Source organism: Primulina huaijiensis, chromosome 9 (genome assembly GCF_012295235.1).
Source record: "Primulina huaijiensis isolate GDHJ02 chromosome 9, ASM1229523v2, whole genome shotgun sequence".
Lineage (NCBI taxonomy): Eukaryota > Viridiplantae > Streptophyta > Magnoliopsida > Lamiales > Gesneriaceae > Primulina > Primulina huaijiensis.
Window position 1 is genome coordinate 18,964,523 of NC_133314.1, and position 20,402 is coordinate 18,984,924.

Genomic DNA, 20,402 nt, shown 5'->3' on the forward strand with positions numbered 1-20,402 from the left:
TTGGTTCGGGTTCGGGTTGAGAGTTTTCAGGTTGACTCGGTTTCGGGTTGAGCAATTTTTGAATAGTAATAATGCTAAACCTGACCCGAATTGACACACCTAAACTCAGGGATGAAGAAAAGAAAAACTATCAAATTATTTTTAAAGCAAAAGAGCATATATCTACAAATAGCAGACAAACATCAATTACAGTATGCGAGTGAACAAAATATCGGTTTCAACCAAAATAACAGACTGAACTGAATTAATTTGAAAATTCATTTCAGTGTTGAGATGCAATAATTGTCTCACTGGGTAGAGCGATCGAACCATGATGCTTTTGATGTTGTGCTGTTTAAAATATTTGAGTTGCATCATTATCACCAGCTATAACTTTTGGTAAAGCAGCAAGCGCTCGGTTCTAATTCGGTTTATTTGAAAGTTCGGTTTAAATTTTTAAAAATGTAGGTTAGTTCGGTTCGATTTCAGTTGTTAATATAAAACTTCGGTGAATATAACAAACTGAACTTTTATAAATAAAATTAATATAATTAAATTTTTTAATAAAGTTTACAAAGATATAAATATTTAAAATTTCTAAAAAAATTTATTGGACTATAGAAATACACTTAAAACTTTTTTTAAATAAATAAAATTTAAATTTATTTAATCCAATTTTTATATTGCACTTTTTTTTATTTAAAACTTGAATATTTTTTTAAAAATTTAAACTTTCGATTAATTGTTACTGACTGAAATAACCGATTTTTTCGGTTTGGTTTGTTCGGTTTTCGTAGTAAAGTTCGGTGGGTTCGGTTTGTCAAAAAAAGTCCGGTTAATTCGATTTCAAAAAATTCGGTTCGAATTTGATCGAACTTATTACCTTCTAACACATGATGAAATCAGCCCCATATACTTATGAAATATGGCTTCGCCGGATGAAGGGAACATGAATGAACCGATTTCACACCAGAAGGAGAGATATTCCAAAAACTGTTCAGGTATGAGATTGTGCAGTTGAGAAGTGCTTAAAGGATTTGATAGGTACTACTCATATAAAAAAGATGTATCTTATTTTTTGGAGCTCATCACATAAGAACTTCAAAGATAAGTGTGTTTGGCTTGGGGCAATTCTGGAATGACTGAACTTCTAGGAAGTATCTTAATGTGCGTGTGAGTAAGTACATAAACACGTTCGAAAGATTCGTCTTGACACAATGGAGGACAGTTGTTGAATCTGGAGCGTTACAATATGTGTTTGCTAACAAAACAAAACTTACCTTTCTTTTGTTACAATATGTGTTTGCTAACAAAACAAAACTTACCTTTCTTGTGATGGACAAGGTTATGATATGATTGATGTCGATTTAATAGATGGAATCTGTTGTCGGCTTTGGTATATTCCTTTCTCACCGCGTGGACTATTGTAATAGATGAAATCAATTGTTTTTGTCAAATTTCAAATACATTAGGTTTTTAAATTTTGTATTTGTGAGAGTTGAATTATAGTCTTTCCTCGAATAGAAGAGAGCATTTTTCTGAAGTCATTTTTATTAATTTTTCATAAATGTTGAGATTCTTTAATTTTGCAACAAATTTCCTTGAATATTTGGTTTTGAGCAATAAAAATTTTATTTATAGATATATGGAGCATGACTAATTTTAGTTGTATACCCTTTGACTATTTAAGGGGTCTAGCTCATATATCAATTTTGTTACGCGGATCTTCTATTTGGGTCATCCATGAAAAAATATTAATTTTTATTTAAAATCATTACTTTTTATTGTAAATATAGACATGGTTGTCCCGTCTTACGAATAAAGATCCGTGAAATCATCTCACGGGAGACTTACTCATTTAATTTTCACTTTTTTAATTATTATAGCATAAATGATTTTTGCACAAAATAAGCTTTGATAAGAAATAACTTAACTAAAAATCTAAAGGTGTATTTTGACGGAGTCATTTGTACAATTTAAAGTACTTTATGTTATTGGGATAAATTTAATCAAGAAGATTTCACATTTATAATACTTTAATTTAATTATTTATAATACTTTAATTTAATATTAATTATAATAGATTTTAAAGAAACTAATATTTGAACATATAAGAAAAAATAGACAAAAAGTTCAAATTTTTAAATACAAAATAAGGAAGAAACTAATATTTTTTAAAATAAGTAAAAAACTAAAAAAAAAAATTTAGTCTGGGAAATAAGACAAGAACGATCACTCTATCCATCCAACTCATGATAAGAAACTTCTTACTTGGTTAGTACGGTACTAGCAGTGTCACTGCCCGTAGGAGACGCCCTCTAGGACTTCAAATTCATGAATGGCGGACAAAATCATCCCCCACTCCAAAAATTCCTGCTGCAATTTCCCAACAAATCTCCCCTTTATATTGATTTACGCTACAACAAAAATCCTATTTAACAACACATCAAAGACAACGGTTTTAACAAAAACCGTTGTCTTTTTACTTTTAATAACGGTTTTAACAAAAACTGTTGTCGTAGCCTAAAAAAATACGCTCAAAAGACAACAGTTTCCTTTGAAACTGTTGTCTTTGATATATCTACGACAACGGTTTTTAAAAACCGTTGTCTGTGAACGTTTTTTTTGGCCTACGACAACGTTTTTTAAAAACCGTTGTCTATGAGCGTTTTTTTTTTTGGACTACGACAACGGTTTTTAAACTGTTGTCGTATAAGCGTTTTTCTTCTAGCTAACTGTTGTCTTTCAACTGGTTTTTCTACAAATTTGATTGTCAATATTAGATTTCGCGACGGCCTAAGTAAAATCTGTCGCTAAATTTAGCGACGGTTATACTATACTGTCGCTAATTTAAATATTGTGACGGTTTATGTATACCCGTCGCTAAAATTTGCGACGGTTTTAAGTAAAACTGTCGCCGATGTAGATATAGCGACGGTTTTTAAAAACGGTCGCTAAATTTAGCGACGGTTTTTGTATAACCGTCGCCGATCTATAATTAGCGACGGTTTATATTTAACCGTCGCTAAATAAAGCGACAGTTCTTATAAAAGCGTCGCTAATTTTAAATCGGCGACAGTTGAAAGAATAACTGTCGCTAATTGCGACGGTTTAATCAAACCCGTCGCAAACTGTCTATAAATATCCAAACCCCCAGTCCATTTTCTACCCTACCACTTCACAACACTTAAAATTTTTCTCACTTACACAATTTTCATTTCGTTTTTCTCTTTAAAGATTAATAAATTTTTACCACTTCACAACACTTAAAATTTTTCTCCCTTACACAATTTTAATTTCGTTTTTTTTTAAAGTTTAATAAATTTTTAAAATCAAGAATATAATATTTTCGACTGAAATTTTTTTTTATTTTACTGACAAAAATAGCGACGGAAAGCATAAAACACCGTCGCTAATATTAGCGACGAAATTGAATTAATACCGTCGCTAAATTTAGCGACGGTGTATAAAACCGTCGCTCTTTAGCGACTATTTTAATTACGACCGTCGCTAATTTTAGCGACGGGTAACGATGATTTCCGTCGCAAATTTATTTGCGACGGTTGTTTAAAAACCGTCGCAAATTGTAAGTCTTTTAGCGAATTCTTTAACCACATCACCTTTAACAACGGTTTTGTATACCTACGACAACGGTTTTTCACCGTCATCTTTAGACGTCTACGACAACGGTTTTTCACCGTTATCTTTGAGAACACCCTTTAACCACAGGCTTCTAACAACGGTTTTAAAAGGCCTACAACAACGGGAAAAAACCGTTGTCGTAGGCCTTTTTTCTTGTAGTGAAATTTGGTCATCTTAAAGCTCCCTGTCCATAATAGTAGTTGCCGTATAACGCTATATACCACAAGACAAACAAACCCTTTTGCAGAAACAGCCATCCACCTACCAAGATTAAAATTTCCATGGCATATCCTTTTTCGGATTCCGCTAATGGGTGGAAAATTAGCTGAAGTTTGATGTTAAAGGGTTCTTGATATGGCTGTGGTGGAACTTCCACTGCCCACCAGAAGATTAAGGTGCTCAGAGATCGATATTACTCGGATGAATTTGGAGAGTGTCGGCAGGATCAGTGGCCTTGGTGACATTGCAGAGGTGGAGACTGTAGCGCCGCCGTCTGCAGTGGTGGAGGAAGGAGTTTTGTTTGTGGCTCTGGGAAAAGATGTGAAGGAGGGTGGTTCAGTTTTGACGTATGCAGTTGATAATTGTAAAGGGATGAAAATCTGTGTACTTCATGTTCATCAACCTGCCCAGAAAATACCCATGAGTTAGTGCCGTGATTATCAGTAGTGAATTACGTATTGGCTTTAGTTTTTCTTTTATGTTATTTTCGTCTTTGGTCATGGGATTTTGATTCATTTTCATGATCTTGTGTGTGATTATTAATTATTTGTGTGAAAATTACCTATCATTGACTGGCTTGAATCTTGATTATTATTTCTTTGTCAGAAATTATGAATGATGGAGTCGTTCTGTTTAAGATTAATGAATATATTGTGGTTGCGTGCGCATTTATCCAGGAAACTAGGAACATTTTAAAAAAACGCATATTAAGTTTGATTATTTTTTTTAATACATCCCGGTCTATGGCTATCATATTAATTGTGACTTTCTTGAGAAATCTTGTTGTAAGATGTTTTGTGTTGATTTCTGTAATTTTAAGTATGTCTCTTTTTGGTTTACAGTGGGTACAACAATGCCAATAAGCCTTCTGGAAGAAGAACAAGTGAGAGCATATCATGAAGATGAGACACAACAGATGCAGAAGACTTTGGACAAATATATTCGAGCTTGTGAGAGAGTAGGGGTAATGACCTTTTTTCCTGAAATATTTCCAGGCAATTTCATTGTATTCTCCAGTTATTATGTTACTCTGTCATAGTAATCTCTCACACTCGCAATATGAACATGTAACAGCCAAGGGAGATGTATTCATAGACCTTTCTTTAATCCTTTTCTACGTAAAATTCCAAACTTTGGTTCTACTTTAGTTGCAGTTTAATCCTCCCTACTCGATTTTCATTCCTTTTGAAATAATTCATGTTGTTTCTTATGCAGGCACGAGCTGAGAAACTATGTATAGAGATGGAGTCTCCTGAGAAGGGTATTGTGCAGCTCATACACGATCATGGTATTAAGTGCCTAGTCATGGGAGCTGCAGCAAATAAATTTTATTCTAGGTACAGTATCATAAAATTTGTGATTTCTTAGTGCGAATGACAAAAAAGTTGTTGGACATCGTATTCTCGCACCGTACCCAAGACGCAGCGTAAGTTTAAAAATTTTGTTCTTGGGAGTCATGTGTTTAAAACCATTCATAGAGTGTTTAGAATTATACCTTTGCGTTCTTAACGCTTGGACTCAAAACTATTACGATTTTTACGCGGAGATAGTCCTTATTGTAAATCTCTACGAACGACTCTTCTCCTTTGATCGTCTAATTAGGTCCACGATCAGATACTGTTTTCCTCGTTTGGTTTGCACTAGAAAATCCAAACGATTTATGCGTTAAGACTGTAGCCTCCGAATTTCCGAAATCCGGAGACGGTGCAACGGCGTCGGTGCGGCGGTGGAAGGACACAAGGTAGCCGAAAATTTTTTCACAAGAAACTCATGGTGGCCGAAAGTTTCAAGGAGAAAAATTGAAGAGGATTTTTGAATAAATCTTATTTATTCTTAATCCATAATTAGCCTAATAATTATTGATTCTTAATCAATAATTTAAGCAAATCCAATTTCTTTATTTGGGCAAAATTTTCTTCCCAAAATTGGTGATGGCCGTGTGTTTCTTGTCAAGGAAAGGAGAGATTTTTGTTTTGTTTTGTGTGCAAAAAATAATGTTTGTATTATGAATCCTAGTGGTGTATATATAGATTGAGACTTCTAATCTAATTAGGAGTTATTCTCCCACAAGGACTCTAATAATTTCATTATATTTAAACTCTCATATAATTAATATATAATGTATTTATTAACCTTTAATAATACATGATATAATAATATCATATACACATATTTTATATGACCTTATAAAATATATATATGTATATGTGTATTAAATTAAATAAATATTATTTAATTTATAAACTTAACTCATTGGTTAATTTAAATTCTAGACTCCTCTAGAATATTTATGGGAATTTGTGTATTTTAGTAGTCACCACTACTAGCACAATCATTTAATTAATAAATTCAAAATTCACTAAAAAAATGATTCCGAACTCATTATAACCTCGATCGACGATCCGAAAGCGCCGATGTACCAAGATACAAATCTTGTTCATATAATGAAAATCGAAAAGTTCGAAGATCAAAATTTTCACTTACCAAATTTAGAACTTACCATATATGACAGTTACCATATTTGGTAGCTGCAAGTTTTAGCGAACTCCTTCACAAAATAGGCAGTTCCACTCTCCTTCCTTATTGGGCAATCATGCTAACTTCCACCTCTTCCATCCTATGGAATCAGCTCATAAACTCCTTTATAAGCTTCTTGTTTGATCTCCATCAAACTATAGTCGCCAAATTCCAACTCCTTGAAATTTGACTATCTCAACGGGAACACAGATTCCGATATTTGTGTGAACCTCAATGGTTCAGGGATACGGCTAGCCGTGAGTTCACATCTCCATGTGATTCATAATAACATTTATTCTTATTCGGGTTTATCCTAGTTAACCCCATTCTTTTCATCAACTCATTGATCAAGAATGTCAGAACTCATTTCTGATCGTACCCATCGGATCATGGTAAGAGCGTCTAGTAGCATCGCCTCATGATCCCCTAGGTATCACTGATAGTGCCTGCAAGAACCTTTAGTCATGGTTAGCGTACAGTACGGTCCCTTCAACACATATATCCCAATCGAATCCGCAACCATTGGTATATCGAGAGTTGCATATGAATTCGATAACGATGCGATTTATCTTGAGTACTAATAGTGGCATGGTATGTGCAACTAGGAAAAGACATTTCCCTAAATCACATTTCTTGCTCTGGCCAGAGACTCCTTGCACTATTAACTCATCAGATCACAAAGGATATCTCAACCCGTAGGCGAACGGTGAATCCCCGACTACAATGTATTTGCTCCTATGTATTTCGAAACTACACCCAACCTCGCTACCTGATGACCCTCAATGGAGTCGGTAAACGGATCAAAGTGCATACTAGAACGTATAGCCTCTACATTGTCCTGGGTCAAAGGACTAATGGTGTACAACCATAACTGCGGACTATTCCACTCGATAAGTGGGAACCACTTGGACAGTCCGAGGGAGGGTTGTTCAGTGCATCATCATATGATCACCCATCTGTGTGAATGGACATCTCCATGCCCTTGTCAATGAAACATGGCGTTTACATCACAGATGATAGTCTCGTGCTCGAGCGACCTTTATCCTTGTTTTAGGCGGCTGATTCGACTAGGAACCTGTTTAGAATATACAGTACACTTCCTAATGAGTTTCATGATCTTACGTTGCGACGCAGACCTCATGGTACCTATTGTATATTCAAGGACTTTATCTGTGCAGCTTGCATGGGTATACAGATAAAGTATAATGTCATAATCGAATAAAATCGTAAAATATTATTAAAATCAAGATTGTTTTACATTAGAGTTAATAAAGCCCGATCTACAAGTTGGCTTGCCGGACACCTACTCTAACAAAAGTAACCTTTCTAATTTATGTAATTACTTTGTAATTGTTTTATTACTTGCAATACATATTCTGGTAACTAAGGATGTAGCTTCACACACCATTGTGGAAGGTAGTTGTTACCTGTTCGTAAGTAGTCTAGACGAATTAATTGTCGGGTAATCAGTTTTCTCGTGTCCAAAACGCAGCGGAAGTTTTAAAATTTTATTTTGACATTCAAACATTGCCTTTGGATACTCGTATGGTTTAAACACTAAGAACATTCATAGAGTGTAAATAAATTTACCTTTAGTGAATAATTCACTCGGCTTCAACTATTATGGGGTTAGCGGATATAGCTCTTGTAGTATTCCCCACGAACGTTCTTCTTGAAATTCTTTATTCAATTCTCCTATCAAGTCCACGACTAGAACAATTTTTCATCTTCTAAACTGCACTAGAAATTTAGAAGAGATTTTTTTCGTTGGAGATCAAAAATCGAGAGACGGCTCAAACCCTTATTTTTCTTGAGGTTGGTCGAAATTTTGGAGAGCTTGAGGGAGGGGATTTTTAAAAAACCAAGAGTGCAAGCTAAGGTTCTTTGTCTCCTGCTTAAAAGTGTATCCTTGGCTTAATTTCCTTAATTATGGGTCAAGGGTTACTTAATTAACATTAATGTGCTTGATTAATTAGTTAGACTAGTCTAACTAGTTAGACTAGTCTAACTAGTTTAATTAATTAATATATTAAAGTCTATTAAAACTTTAATTAATTTGCATGTTGGACTTATACTCCTACAAGCACATTATGCATTCTCCCACTACAATTAATTAATTTTTAATAAGCTCAATATTTCAGTTCAATAATTTAAATTCTCAAATTTTATAAATACAACTCCTTGAATTTATTCTCTCCAAATTTTAATTATCATAAATTCAACTCTTTGAATTTACTATATCATAATTTTATACAAATTCAACTTCTTGAATTTATTCTTTCAACGGGAACAAATGATTCAATGCTTGTGTGACTCTCAATGGTTCAGGGATACAGCTAACTGTGCGTTCACAACTCTTTGTGATTCAGGACATTTTCTTTTATTCGGGTTTATACTAATTTGCCTCATTTCATGCACCAACATTTGATCATGAGAATGTTAGAAATCAATTTTTGATTAAAGCCATCGAATCATGGTAAGAGCGTCTAGCAGCATATTAGATTCGATAGCTATGTGATACAATCATGAAATATTCATGGTGTCATCGCATGCACAACTAGAGAATTCCTTCCCTAATGTACATCTCACACTCTTGCAAGAGATTTCATGCACTATTATTTCGTTAAATCACGTAGGATATCCACACTCGTAGGTGAGCGGTGAATTCCCGACTACAATGCATTGGCTTCTACACACGTCTCAATTGCACTCAACTTCGCCACCTTGTGACCCTCGCGGAGTTGGTAAACGAGTCAAAGCACAATACTAGTATGTAGAGCATCAGTGTTGTCTCGGGTCGTAATGACTAATCATATACAATCACAACTGTGGACTTTTTCTCTCGATGAATGGTAACCACTTGGAAAGTTCAAGAGAGAGTTGTTTGGTACAATCATCATATGATTACCCTGTTGGGGAATTACACCGAAGCGATGTCGATCACGATGATAATAGTACACAAAAATGCGGAATAAAATAATCAATTTTCGTACATGTCCGACAAAATGGACATCATCTCCTCCGTTGTTTTTGCCTCCGCCACGTTATATGACACGTTCTTCGTTAGGGTCAATCGTACCTAACACTTGTCGGTCAAGAAGCTTCCAGTCATCATCATCCATTTTTCCCGCTTCTTTCCAGATAGAGGTTGATGCAAGTTTTTGCTATACAAAGAATCAATAATTTGTAGTCGCCAGAACGTAAAATCTGTGCCGTAGAACTTGTTGATTCCCGGTCCCGATCCATCATTTCCGGCCATCACTTCTCTAGCCTTAGCAAAAAATCTAAAAAAATTTTATGATTTGGAAGATCAGACAAAGCTGCAACTACAAAGCATACTCAGAATTCTTAAGAATTTTCACAATAAGGAACTGATACCAGTTGTTGGGGAATTACACCGAAGCGATGCCGATCACGATGATAATACTACCCAAAAATGCGGAATAAAATAATCAACAATAACACAAAAATTTACGTGGTTCACCCAAGTTAGGCTACGTCCACGGAGCTACTGCAACTTTTATAACTGGAAGAAATATTACAACAAGTGTATACACCAATACACTCAATATTTCTCACTCCCAACTCGAGTATACCGAGAAAATAATTTCTCTAACTCACACAATGAGAATTCCCGTACTCAAGAAAAAAATACACTCTTTTTCTATGCACTCTCTTTTTATCAAAACTGAAAAGCTTTTGATTTTGGATACAATAACTGAAGGAATTGAGCTCTATTTATAACTAATTCCCTCGTCCAACTTTATAATTTTTTCGATGTGGGATCGTGAGAAAGCACTTTTTTATTTTATTTAATGTGTGGGACCCACACCTCACCTAACATATACATCTACATGATTGGACATCTCTATGTCTTTACCATGAAACACAGTACACAACATCACAGATGTTAGTCTCAAGCTCAAGCGACCTTTATACTTGTTTTTAGGAGGCTGAATCGAGTAAGAACGAATTTAGAATATACAGTGTTTACAAATGAGTTTCAAGATAGAATTACGATTCATTTGTATTAAAGTATAATCAATAACTTTATCTATGCCGATTGCATGAGTATATAGATAAAGCAAAATGAAACCATGAAATGTAAACTATATTACAATAAAGACTTTTAATTGCATCTGAGTCAATAAATTTATTAGTCAACCGTTGGTTTAAAAGTCATCTAATTAAACAGAATTTTCCTAGCAAGTTATCTAATTTTGCAATATGCTTGAATGTGGAGTAAATGGTAGTTGAGTTGCTGTAGAGCGTTGCTCGCGGCTGAGATTGTGACGAAAAGGTATTAAGTTTGACCCAAGGGACTGTTAGTGTGGTTTTGTCTGCTGGATGTGTACCAAGGGTGGTTTGATTTGTAGATAGAGAAGAAATCTCGAGTATACGAAGATGATTTAACAATAGTTGTAACCTCTCCATTCATGAGTAAACCGGAAATTGGGGTGTAGGTTCGGGATTAATATAATAATATCCAAGCTATACATGCGCATATTGGTGGAGTATTTGGCAGCAGGTGCCCAAAAACTACCATGCAAGACCAATGTTAGTTGTGGATCGTGTTAGGGGGTTGATGGAATTATGACGAAAATCGTGGCTCGTTTTCGGACACATTTCTGCAAAAAAATTTAACTTTTTTTCTTTTTAGTTTATTACACTGAAGATGTACATTATATATATTTACATACAGTATATTTATATAAATATTTATATCTCTACAATTTTAATACTAAATTTATATATATATGATCTCCGTACCTATATCCACGCAACATAGAGGATGATTAGCATATCATATGTTGCACTTAATGATTGGGTTCAAAATCTATATTTTCTGCTTGCCCACTTTCTAGTGCGACTCATGAGTGCTACTGATGTGGCTTCGTGTTTCTCTGCACACTAACATATACTCACTTGATCCTCCTATGCCTACTCCATCAACGCGGCTTTTTACCATTTTGTTAAACCTTGCAGCAAAATGACGAGACCCAGGTCCAGGAAAGCAATCCACGTGAGCCGAGAAGCACCTCCTTTCTGTCAAATTTGGTTTGTATGCAAAGGAAACCTTATACATAACAGGTGCGCCATACGCAGTAACTATCATACTCTCTGCTCTTTCTGAATTTCCATTTGAAACTATATAGAAGTAGATTATATCCGACTCCAAACTTCATTGACTAACGGGGAAAATATTTTGCAGCACTTGATTTCTAATTGATAAGACGTATTACCATCATCTTTGATGAATTATTCTGTTATTTAAATTCATACAGGGAAAGTAAATTAGGGGGTGTTATTGGAGAGGAATATTCTCCACCTTTTCAAGCAAGTCCCAATATGGAGGCCACACCAGCCTTAAGATCGGTCTCAGTTACAGAAAGGAAAAAGGGTCGGGTAAATTCATGGGGTTCGTTACTGGACTATCGTAGGTTCAAGTCTGTCCATCATCAGAAGCAACCGTCTGCACTGTCCTCCGGCTCTGGAGGTGCTTCTCTGCGTAGCAATCCAGAAGGGACCATTGATTCGGACAGTGTTTCGAGGAGTAGCCCTCCAGTAGAGTCATGTGTTTCATCGTCCTCCAGTGAAATAAATGAGGATTCGCCCTTAGTGTCATTTCCAAATAGGGAGGGGAGTGTACTTGGTTCTGAGTTTCCTATGTTTGAGCATACTAACAGAGATTATCGTCACTCCTCTGCAGCACCCAATTCCAATGCAAAAACAAGTACATCACCACCACTGAAAGTGAGTTTTTTTGTTATATAATGACTCATAATTCACCAGGAAAATATGATCAAACCATGGTTTCTTTACAGTACATTTAATGCTTTTTTGTATCTATATTCATTGGTTGATAAACTTAATCAGGAAGAGAATATGAATGATGAACTTCATGTGAAGCTTGAGCAATTTTTAGCTGAAGCAGAAAGTTCTCAGAGAGAAGTGTCTGATGAATCAATTAGACTGAAGAATGCTGAAAAGGATGCCATTGATGCAATTCACAGAGTAACATTTCAACCACTTATCCTTTGTTTGTGTCCATTTCTTTTTTAACTATAAGGAATTGAACCATCATACAGAAATATGCATCAATGTTTCTATATTCTCTCTTTGTAAGATGTTGCTTATGGTTGGTATACAATATTGGTCCCTCAATGTACTTGCTTGCTAAATCCCACTGCATTTAGATTGACAGATTGCTCAAATCGTAGCTTATTTACCTAAGATTATCTCTTTTTTTCCACTTTTAAATTGAAAATATTTTTCCATTATATAAGTTTCGCCCCCTTAGATATACTAAATCGCCCCTAGCCCTATGTCAACTCCACTATTTTAGAATTCGGAGTCTACCCTTGTCTTTTAGAGTTTGTATTGTTTAGAGGTGGTCGGTACAGTATATCGTATAGAAATTTCAGATATCGTATCGAAAATATCGGTATGAGAAAAATGATACCATTACTCTACCGACTTTCGGTAAAATACCGTCATACCGAAAGTATATATAAAAAAATTCATTCTCTTATAGTTCCAAGGCCAGTGATTATCAATACTAAACAAATCCCTCAAGACGGTCAAAGAGACCAGGAAAGATATATACAAAACAAATACATCAAAACAATAAACACCAACCGCGACATGTGTCTGGAGATCCAAGATATCAATGTACATCAATAAACTTCAACTGCAACATGTGCGATTTCTTCATCTGATATCTTTGTAACAATGTCTGAGGTCATGTGATTTCTGAAGCCTGTAAGCTTTTCAACAAGTCGATGCTCAGCAGCCAGTCTTCTAGCTAGCTGTAAGGTTAAGCTACAGAGATAAGACTTCTCAACAGTTTAAATTATCAACTATGATTCGAATTGCTTCACTGAACTTTAATTTGGACTATTCCAATATGATGAGTCCAAACAGAAGTTAAAATAGATACGATATCGATATATATCGTTTTATACAAAAAAATACCTTATATTTTTTAAAAATTTAACTTTATTATTTAAAAATATTATATATTTTTTAATTATAAAAATTATTTCGGTATATTCAAAAATTTCAAATTTCATATCGTTAACGTACCGAATATTTCAGTATCGATATCATACCATATCAAAAATTTGGATAAGTTTGGTATTTTCGGTTTGGTAACCAAATTTTTATCATCCCTTTTGCAGTAGTTTTCTACCTGGTGTTCTAATATTTGACCATGAATTACATGACTATATACCTAATGTTATTGTATTCAAATTATAGGCCAAGGTATCTGAAGCCATGTATACCAAGGAGCTAAGACACAGGAGAGAGATTGAAGAAAATTTAGCACGAGGTAGGTTAGAAATTGAAATCATAAAACGCCAACTAGGTGAAGTCTCAGAAGAGCTCAGATCCGCCCAAGAACAGCAATCCTCCCTGGAACATCAAAATGCAAATTCTGATAAGATGGTGAAGGAGTTGAAAGGAAAAATGTTCTCAGCTGTTGGCCTATTGCAAAAATACAAGACGGAAAGAGATGACTTGCAAGTCAAGCTAGATCATGCTCTGAGGGTAGCTGAGGAGCTTAGGAAAAACCAATCTGAGGAGGCGTCGAGCTCATCTGTATCCCAGTTCTTCTCTGAATTTTCATTTTCAGAAATTGAAGAGGCAACAGACTACTTTAACCAAATGACGAAGATTGGTGAAGGAGGTTATGGATGTATTTATAAAGGGAAGCTTCGGAACACTCAAGTTGCAATAAAGATGCTGCATCCGGATAGCCTGCAAGGGCCTCTTGAATTTGAACAGGAGGTAAGTCGTTAGACCAAGAGTCTTACTCACCACCAGTCAAATTCTGTGATTTAGATGGAAGCATTTAAGTTTTAAAAAAATCTTTGTTTACTTGGGATTTTTATGTGTTTTTTTGTTTTGAGAAAAAGGCTGCATCTAGAATTTGTTCTTTAAAAAGAATATTTGAATAAGAGCTGACACTGAAGCTCTAAAGCCATAATATTTGGGGTTCTTGATCGACATGTTAAAGTTCTTATGAAGTTATAAAAGCCCGACTAAACATCAACTTTTGTAAGAGACATTTTTATTAAAAAATGCTTCTTCATCCCACCACACTCTTTCTTGTGCAGTTGGGGTTTGATCGCTCTAATCCTTTTCTTCCATTTGTTGGAAGTTATGGTAAAGAGCCTTAGAACGAATTCTTTCGACGTTCATTTTCACTTCCCAATTTTACCAAATGTAGCGATATATTTTTATCAAATCATCATGTAGCTATATCTGGCGTGTGTAATATCACACCTTTAGGTTTGTGAGTTTCTTGACTTGAGGTTTGCCTGAGTAGTTCGGCCAAAAGTGTAGCTCTTTTAAACTATTACCAAACATAGAAGATCTGAATGTAAAATGTGATTCTTAAGCGCGACTTGTATTCTGCTAAAATTTTCTGTTCATATTTGATATGAGAAAGGGGTGTTCTATGTATAACACCAAATGTCATAATACCATAACCCATATTAGATTTTGATAAAAGGTTTATGCTGCTCTGCATAACAAAGCCCTTTAACATTTCAGATGTTCCGGTTGACTCCCTTCTATTTATTGGAAAATATCTTGGCTATGCTGGTATTGTGGGCTAACCTCCTGATACGGGCTAATATCTGTTGGCTAATCTCTGTTTGAATGTGTTTTATACACAAAAAAGGACTAGTTAACCATGTTTCCAGTGGGGATTTTTTGGAACCTTCTTGTTGGCATTTTACTCTTTAAATTCCATTACCCACGTCTTGCCATGCAAAAGTTATAATCTTCATGCCGATTGAATTGTTACATATTACTTCTCATAATTTTACATAGGTAAATATCTTGAGCAAGTTGAGGCATCCGAATATTGTCACTTTGATAGGAGCCTGCCCAGAAACTTGGGCTCTCATTTACGAGTATCTTCCAAATGGTAGCCTCGAAGATCGTCTCAACTGCAAGAACAATACGCCACCATTGAAATGGCAAACTAGAATCCGTATTGCTACCGAGTTATGCTCTGCTCTCATCTTTTTACATTCTTGCCGCCCCCGGGGAGTCATCCATGGTGATCTGAAACCTGCTAATATTTTACTTGATGCCAACTTTGTCAGCAAACTTGGCGATTTTGGAATATGTCGTATTCTCCCACGAGAGGAACTTTCGGGCAACAATACACTATTTTGCAGAACTGATCCAAAGGGGACTTTGGTGTACATGGACCCTGAGTTTCTTGCAACAGGAGAGATCACTTCAAAGTCGGATGTATATTCATTTGGTATCATTTTATTACGGCTGTTAACTGGAAGACCAGGATTAGGAATAGTTAAAGAAGTTCAGTATGCATTAGATCAGGAGAATTTGAATAATTTGCTGGATTCAACAGCTGGGGATTGGCCATTTGTGCAGGCAAAACAGTTAGCTCACCTGGCTATAAGTTGTGCTGACATGAACCGTAAGGGTCGGCCTGATCTTTATACTGAGGTGTGGAGGGTTCTCGAGCCAATGACAGTGTCCAGCGGTGCTTCATCTTTTCGGGTTGGTTCCGAAGAATATAGCCCGATTCCATCCTATTTTGTTTGCCCCATCTTTCAGGTTGGTATAATTTTTAGTTTTCTAATATTCCTCCATTAGTGGCTGAGTTCTTGAATAACAGGGTACAATTGTTGGATCTCGGTTTTCTATGTGCCCAAACGCAGCGGAAGTTTAAATTTTTATTTTATTTTGACAATCAAAATATGTTTATATTTGGGCACTCGTATGGTTTTATCATAAACATTCATAGGGCTTTGGAATTTCATACCTTAGGTGAATTAATCACATGGCTCCAACTATTCCGGGTTTAGCGGAGATAGCTCTTGATGAAATCCCTACGAACTTTCTTCAAAAGCTTGTTTCCTTCTAATCAGGTCCACGACTAGATGATTTATTCATCTTCCAATTTGCACTAGAAAATATGGAAGAGATTTTGCGTAGAAGAAAATATTTGAGATACGGCTCAAACTATTTACTTCAAGGTGATCGAAATTCTTTTGAGAGGAGAGGAGAGGTTCTTAGAAAAATTATGAATGAATTCTTATCAACCCTAAGCCTAATACACATATATAGAAGCTTAGGGCCCATTAATAAATTAATTACTTAATGGGCTTAATCAATTAATTATTCTAGTCCAACTAGTTTAATTAATTAATTAATCTTTTAAAGTTCAATTAAAAACCTTAATAATTTGTATGTTGGTCTTGTACTCTTACAAGCCCATAATACATACACCCATTACATTTAATTTAAATCATTTATAAATTCAACATTTGAATTTATTATAAATTCAACTCCTTGAATTTTATTACCTCCAAAATTTAATATTCAATAAACTCAACTTTTGAGTTTAATAAATTAGTATCTCAAGTTTTATAAATTCAACACTTTGAATTTATTCTCTCCATATTTCATAAATTCAACTTCTTGAATTTATTATCTCATAAATTCAACTCCTTGAATTTACTATAATATATAAATTCAACTACTTGAATTTATTCTCTCAACGGGAATAAATGATCCAGTACTTGTGTGACCCTCAATGGTTCAGGGATACAGCTAGCTATAGGTTCACAACTCTTTGTGATTCAGAATAACACTTATTCTTATTCGGGCTTACCCTAGTTAGCCCCATTCTTTTCATCAACACCTTGATCAAGAATGTCAGAACTCATTTCTGATTGCACCCATCGGATCATGGTAACAGCGTCTAGTAGCATCGTCCCATGATCCCCTAGGTATCGCTGATGGTGCCTACAAGAACCAGTCGATTATGATTAACGTACAGTACGGTCCCTTCATCCCATATATCCCGATCGAATCTGCAACCATTGGTTCATCGAGGGTTGCATATTAATTCGATAACTATGTGACAACTATAATATTGGCATCGCGTGTACTATTGGAGAACTCTTTCTCTAACGTACATCTCATACTCTGGCCAGAGATTCCATGCACTATTATTACATCAGATCACATAGGATATCCACACCCGTAGGTGAGCGGTGAATCCCCGACTACAATGCACTGGCTCCTATATGTGTCGCAACTATACCCAACCTCGCCAACTGATGACTCTCCTGGAGCCGGTAAACGAGTCAAAGCACAACCCTAGCATATAGAGCCTCAGTGTTGTCCCGGGTCGTAAGGACTAATGGTGTACAATCATAACCACGGACTTATCCTCTCGATGAATGATAACCACTTGGAAAGTCCGACGGAGGGTTGTTCAGTATAATCATCATATGACTACCCATCTGTATGTTTGGACATCTCTATGCCCTTACCAAGAAACGCAGTACACAACATCACAGATGCTAGCCTCGAGCTCGAACGACCTTTATCCCTGTTTTAGGCGGCTGAATCGACTAGGAACGAATTTAGAATATGCAGTGTTTACAAATGAGTATCAACATCGAATTACGATTCATTTGTGTTAAAGCATAATCAAAGACTTTATCTATGCTGCTTGCATGGGTATACAGATAAAGTACAACAAAACCATTAAAAAGTAAAATATATTAAAATAAAGATTGTTTATTACAACTGAGTCAATAAATTCCCTAGCCAACAGTTAGCTTACAGGACATCTACTCTAACAACAATCCCATAAAGTCGCTCTTGCACATTAGCATACTGGGATTTCCACCTCAATTTTTTTTGGTAATTGTTGAATTTATCAGCAAGTAGAAAAACTCGAGCTTATGGAAATAGATCGCTATTAATAAGATATATATACAACACGCCTCTTCAAGGTGTTTCAGTCCGCCTCCGACAGCGAGTAAATGTCCTCTCTATGTTCGTAAAGTGTATTCAAAGCCAAATATATATTAGTTCTGTAACATAGATACATTGGGATTTGCAGGAAATCATGCAAGATCCGGTGGTTGCAGCTGATGGGTTCACTTACGAGGCGGAAGCACTCAAAGGTTGGCTGGAGAGTGGTCACGATACATCCCCCATGACAAACCTCAAGCTGCCGCACAACAACGTCGTGCCTAATCATGCTCTCCGATCAGCAATACAAGAGTGGCTGCACCAACATTGAAGCACTGTAAAGATTCTTGCTTTTTTGGCATAAGCTTCTGTGATTGATAGGAAAAATGTTGGAAATTTATAAAACATGACAGAAGACAGCAGACATAATTTTGAGTGTCATAGCGCCTTGGATTCAGATGTAAGAAATGTAATGTAATATATTTGGGACCGAAGTGCAACTAGATTTCATCATCTTTTGAATGTAAAGAAAAAATTGTTGAAGACTGAAATAAACTTTTGAGATTGTCTTGTTATTATATATCTTATTTCAGCTATTTGTCCTACATAACGGGAAGATGACATCTAAATTATTTATGTAGAATTGATCGCTTGCTAGTAAGGATGTCAATTCGGGTAGGTTGGGTCGGATTGAACAATAGTACTATTCAAAAATTGCCTAACCCAAACCCGAGCCAACCCGAAAACTCTCAACTCGAACCCAAATCAACCCGATTTAGAATTTTTTTTAAATTTTTTAAAGAAAATTAAATAAAATTAAAAAAAAATAATATTTTAATTTAAACACATAATAATAAAATCTCTCTCGTATATATGATTTAAATTTGAAAGTCTAATTATAGAAAAATAAAGTATATTTACTAAATCAATAAACAATTGTTTAAAAAATAAAAAAGTTCAACATAAATATTAAATTATGAAAATTTATGATATAAATATACAATAAATATTTTTTTAAACATACATTATATAAAAATATAGGCAATATTTATTAATTATAATTTTTTTAAAAAATAAAATTTTCGAACTAGGTGACCCGAACCAAACCCGATCATTTTTTTCGGGTCAACTATCGGATCCAATCATATCTGACCCGAACCCGAAAATCCCAAACCCAAACTTGATTTTTTTCGGATTGAACCGTATCGGGTTGGTGGGTCGTGTCTGATTTTGATATCCCTAATTGCTGTTTTACAATAAATTATAGTTGATGACGACGATGAAATAAACATCCTTGGTATTTTCAAACATTTGAATTTTAATACTAAATTGAAATAACGTTTTTTTTTTAATTTTTGAGGAAATAGATTTATTGAGTTAGGCATCTTGCTTTTTCACCCATTAACGGAAAAGAGACTCTTGCAATGGAGTGGATGCCATTGCCATCCCTTTTGGATTGATTGGGTTCTGTCCTACGAAATAGATGCTAAATTTAATGCATGAAATATATAAACATATATATATATATATATGTTAAAAACTTGTGTAAAACGATTTCATGGGTCGTATTTTGTGAGACATATCTCTTATTTGGGTCATCATGAAAAAGTATTACTTTTTATGCTAAGAGTATTATTTTTTATTGTGAATATCGGTAGGATTGACTCGTCTCACAGATAAATATTCATGAGATCGTCTCACAAGAAACCTACTATATATATGTGTGTGTGAATCNTGAATGAAAATAAATGAAATTAATTATTTAGTTTCCTAGATAGCAACAAGCATTTGTTCCCAAGCTCAATAATTGGACAAGTGCGATTTGTAATTATTCCCCTTTGTTCATCCTTTACACTGTACGCTTTTTTAAGTGGAATGACGGAATATTCAACAAATATGATGACTGTAATTTATGCGAACACATTTTGATTTGATTTGTCCATGCTTTATATTTGACACAAAAATATTAAATTTAAGACGAGATATCGCTTTCGAGATCTAATTATAATAAATTTTTTATACTAAAAAATAACGACTTCGATTTTGATACCCCATGGATGGGCCCATCTCTAGGCCCAAACTCTCGGCCCATCTCTAGGGCCCACAGGTGAAGGACCCATGAGCAGCCCATATATTCTCCTATAAATACCAAGTTTGAGCGTATGATTATTCATTCACTATATTGTTTTCAGCAGCACCCTTAGCTGCTCCCCCATATATCCTCAGTCTCTGACTTGAGCGTCGGAGGGGCTACGCCAAGACACCCTCCTGACCCCCTTCTAACGGTC

The 20,402-nt window shown here is 35.2% G+C and overlaps 1 protein-coding gene across 2 annotated transcripts; it reads left to right on the forward strand.

Moving 5' to 3' along the window:
• The first annotated feature begins 3,790 nt into the window (after window positions 1-3,790).
• On the forward strand, window positions 3,791-18,694 carry LOC140985320 (U-box domain-containing protein 33-like). Of its 2 annotated transcripts, XM_073453144.1 has the most exons (9): window positions 3,791-4,264; window positions 4,683-4,804; window positions 5,056-5,177; window positions 11,344-11,448; window positions 11,643-12,111; window positions 12,235-12,372; window positions 13,618-14,148; window positions 15,199-15,957; window positions 18,263-18,693. In XM_073453144.1, exons 1-9 carry the CDS (start codon window positions 3,976-3,978, stop codon window positions 18,443-18,445), a joined length of 2,718 nt encoding a protein of 905 aa, XP_073309245.1. In that variant the 5' UTR covers window positions 3,791-3,975; the 3' UTR covers window positions 18,446-18,693. The 2 variants fall into 2 exon arrangements, with proteins under 2 accessions (XP_073309245.1, XP_073309246.1); XM_073453145.1 differs by lacking the exon at window positions 15,199-15,957 and having other exon boundaries at window positions 18,263-18,694.
• Window positions 18,695-20,402: the final 1,708 nt, after the last annotated feature.

Coding starts and splice junctions, on each gene's coding strand:
- LOC140985320 (XM_073453144.1), top strand. CDS start 3,976: ATGGCTGTGGTGGAACTTCCACTGCCCACCAGAAGATTAAGGTGCTCA. Junction 4,265..4,682: donor TGCCCAGAAAATACCCATGA/GTTAGTGCCGTG, acceptor TTTGGTTTACAG/TGGGTACAACAATGCCAATA. Junction 5,178..11,343: donor GCAAATAAATTTTATTCTAG/GTACAGTATCAT, acceptor TAAACCTTGCAG/CAAAATGACGAGACCCAGGT.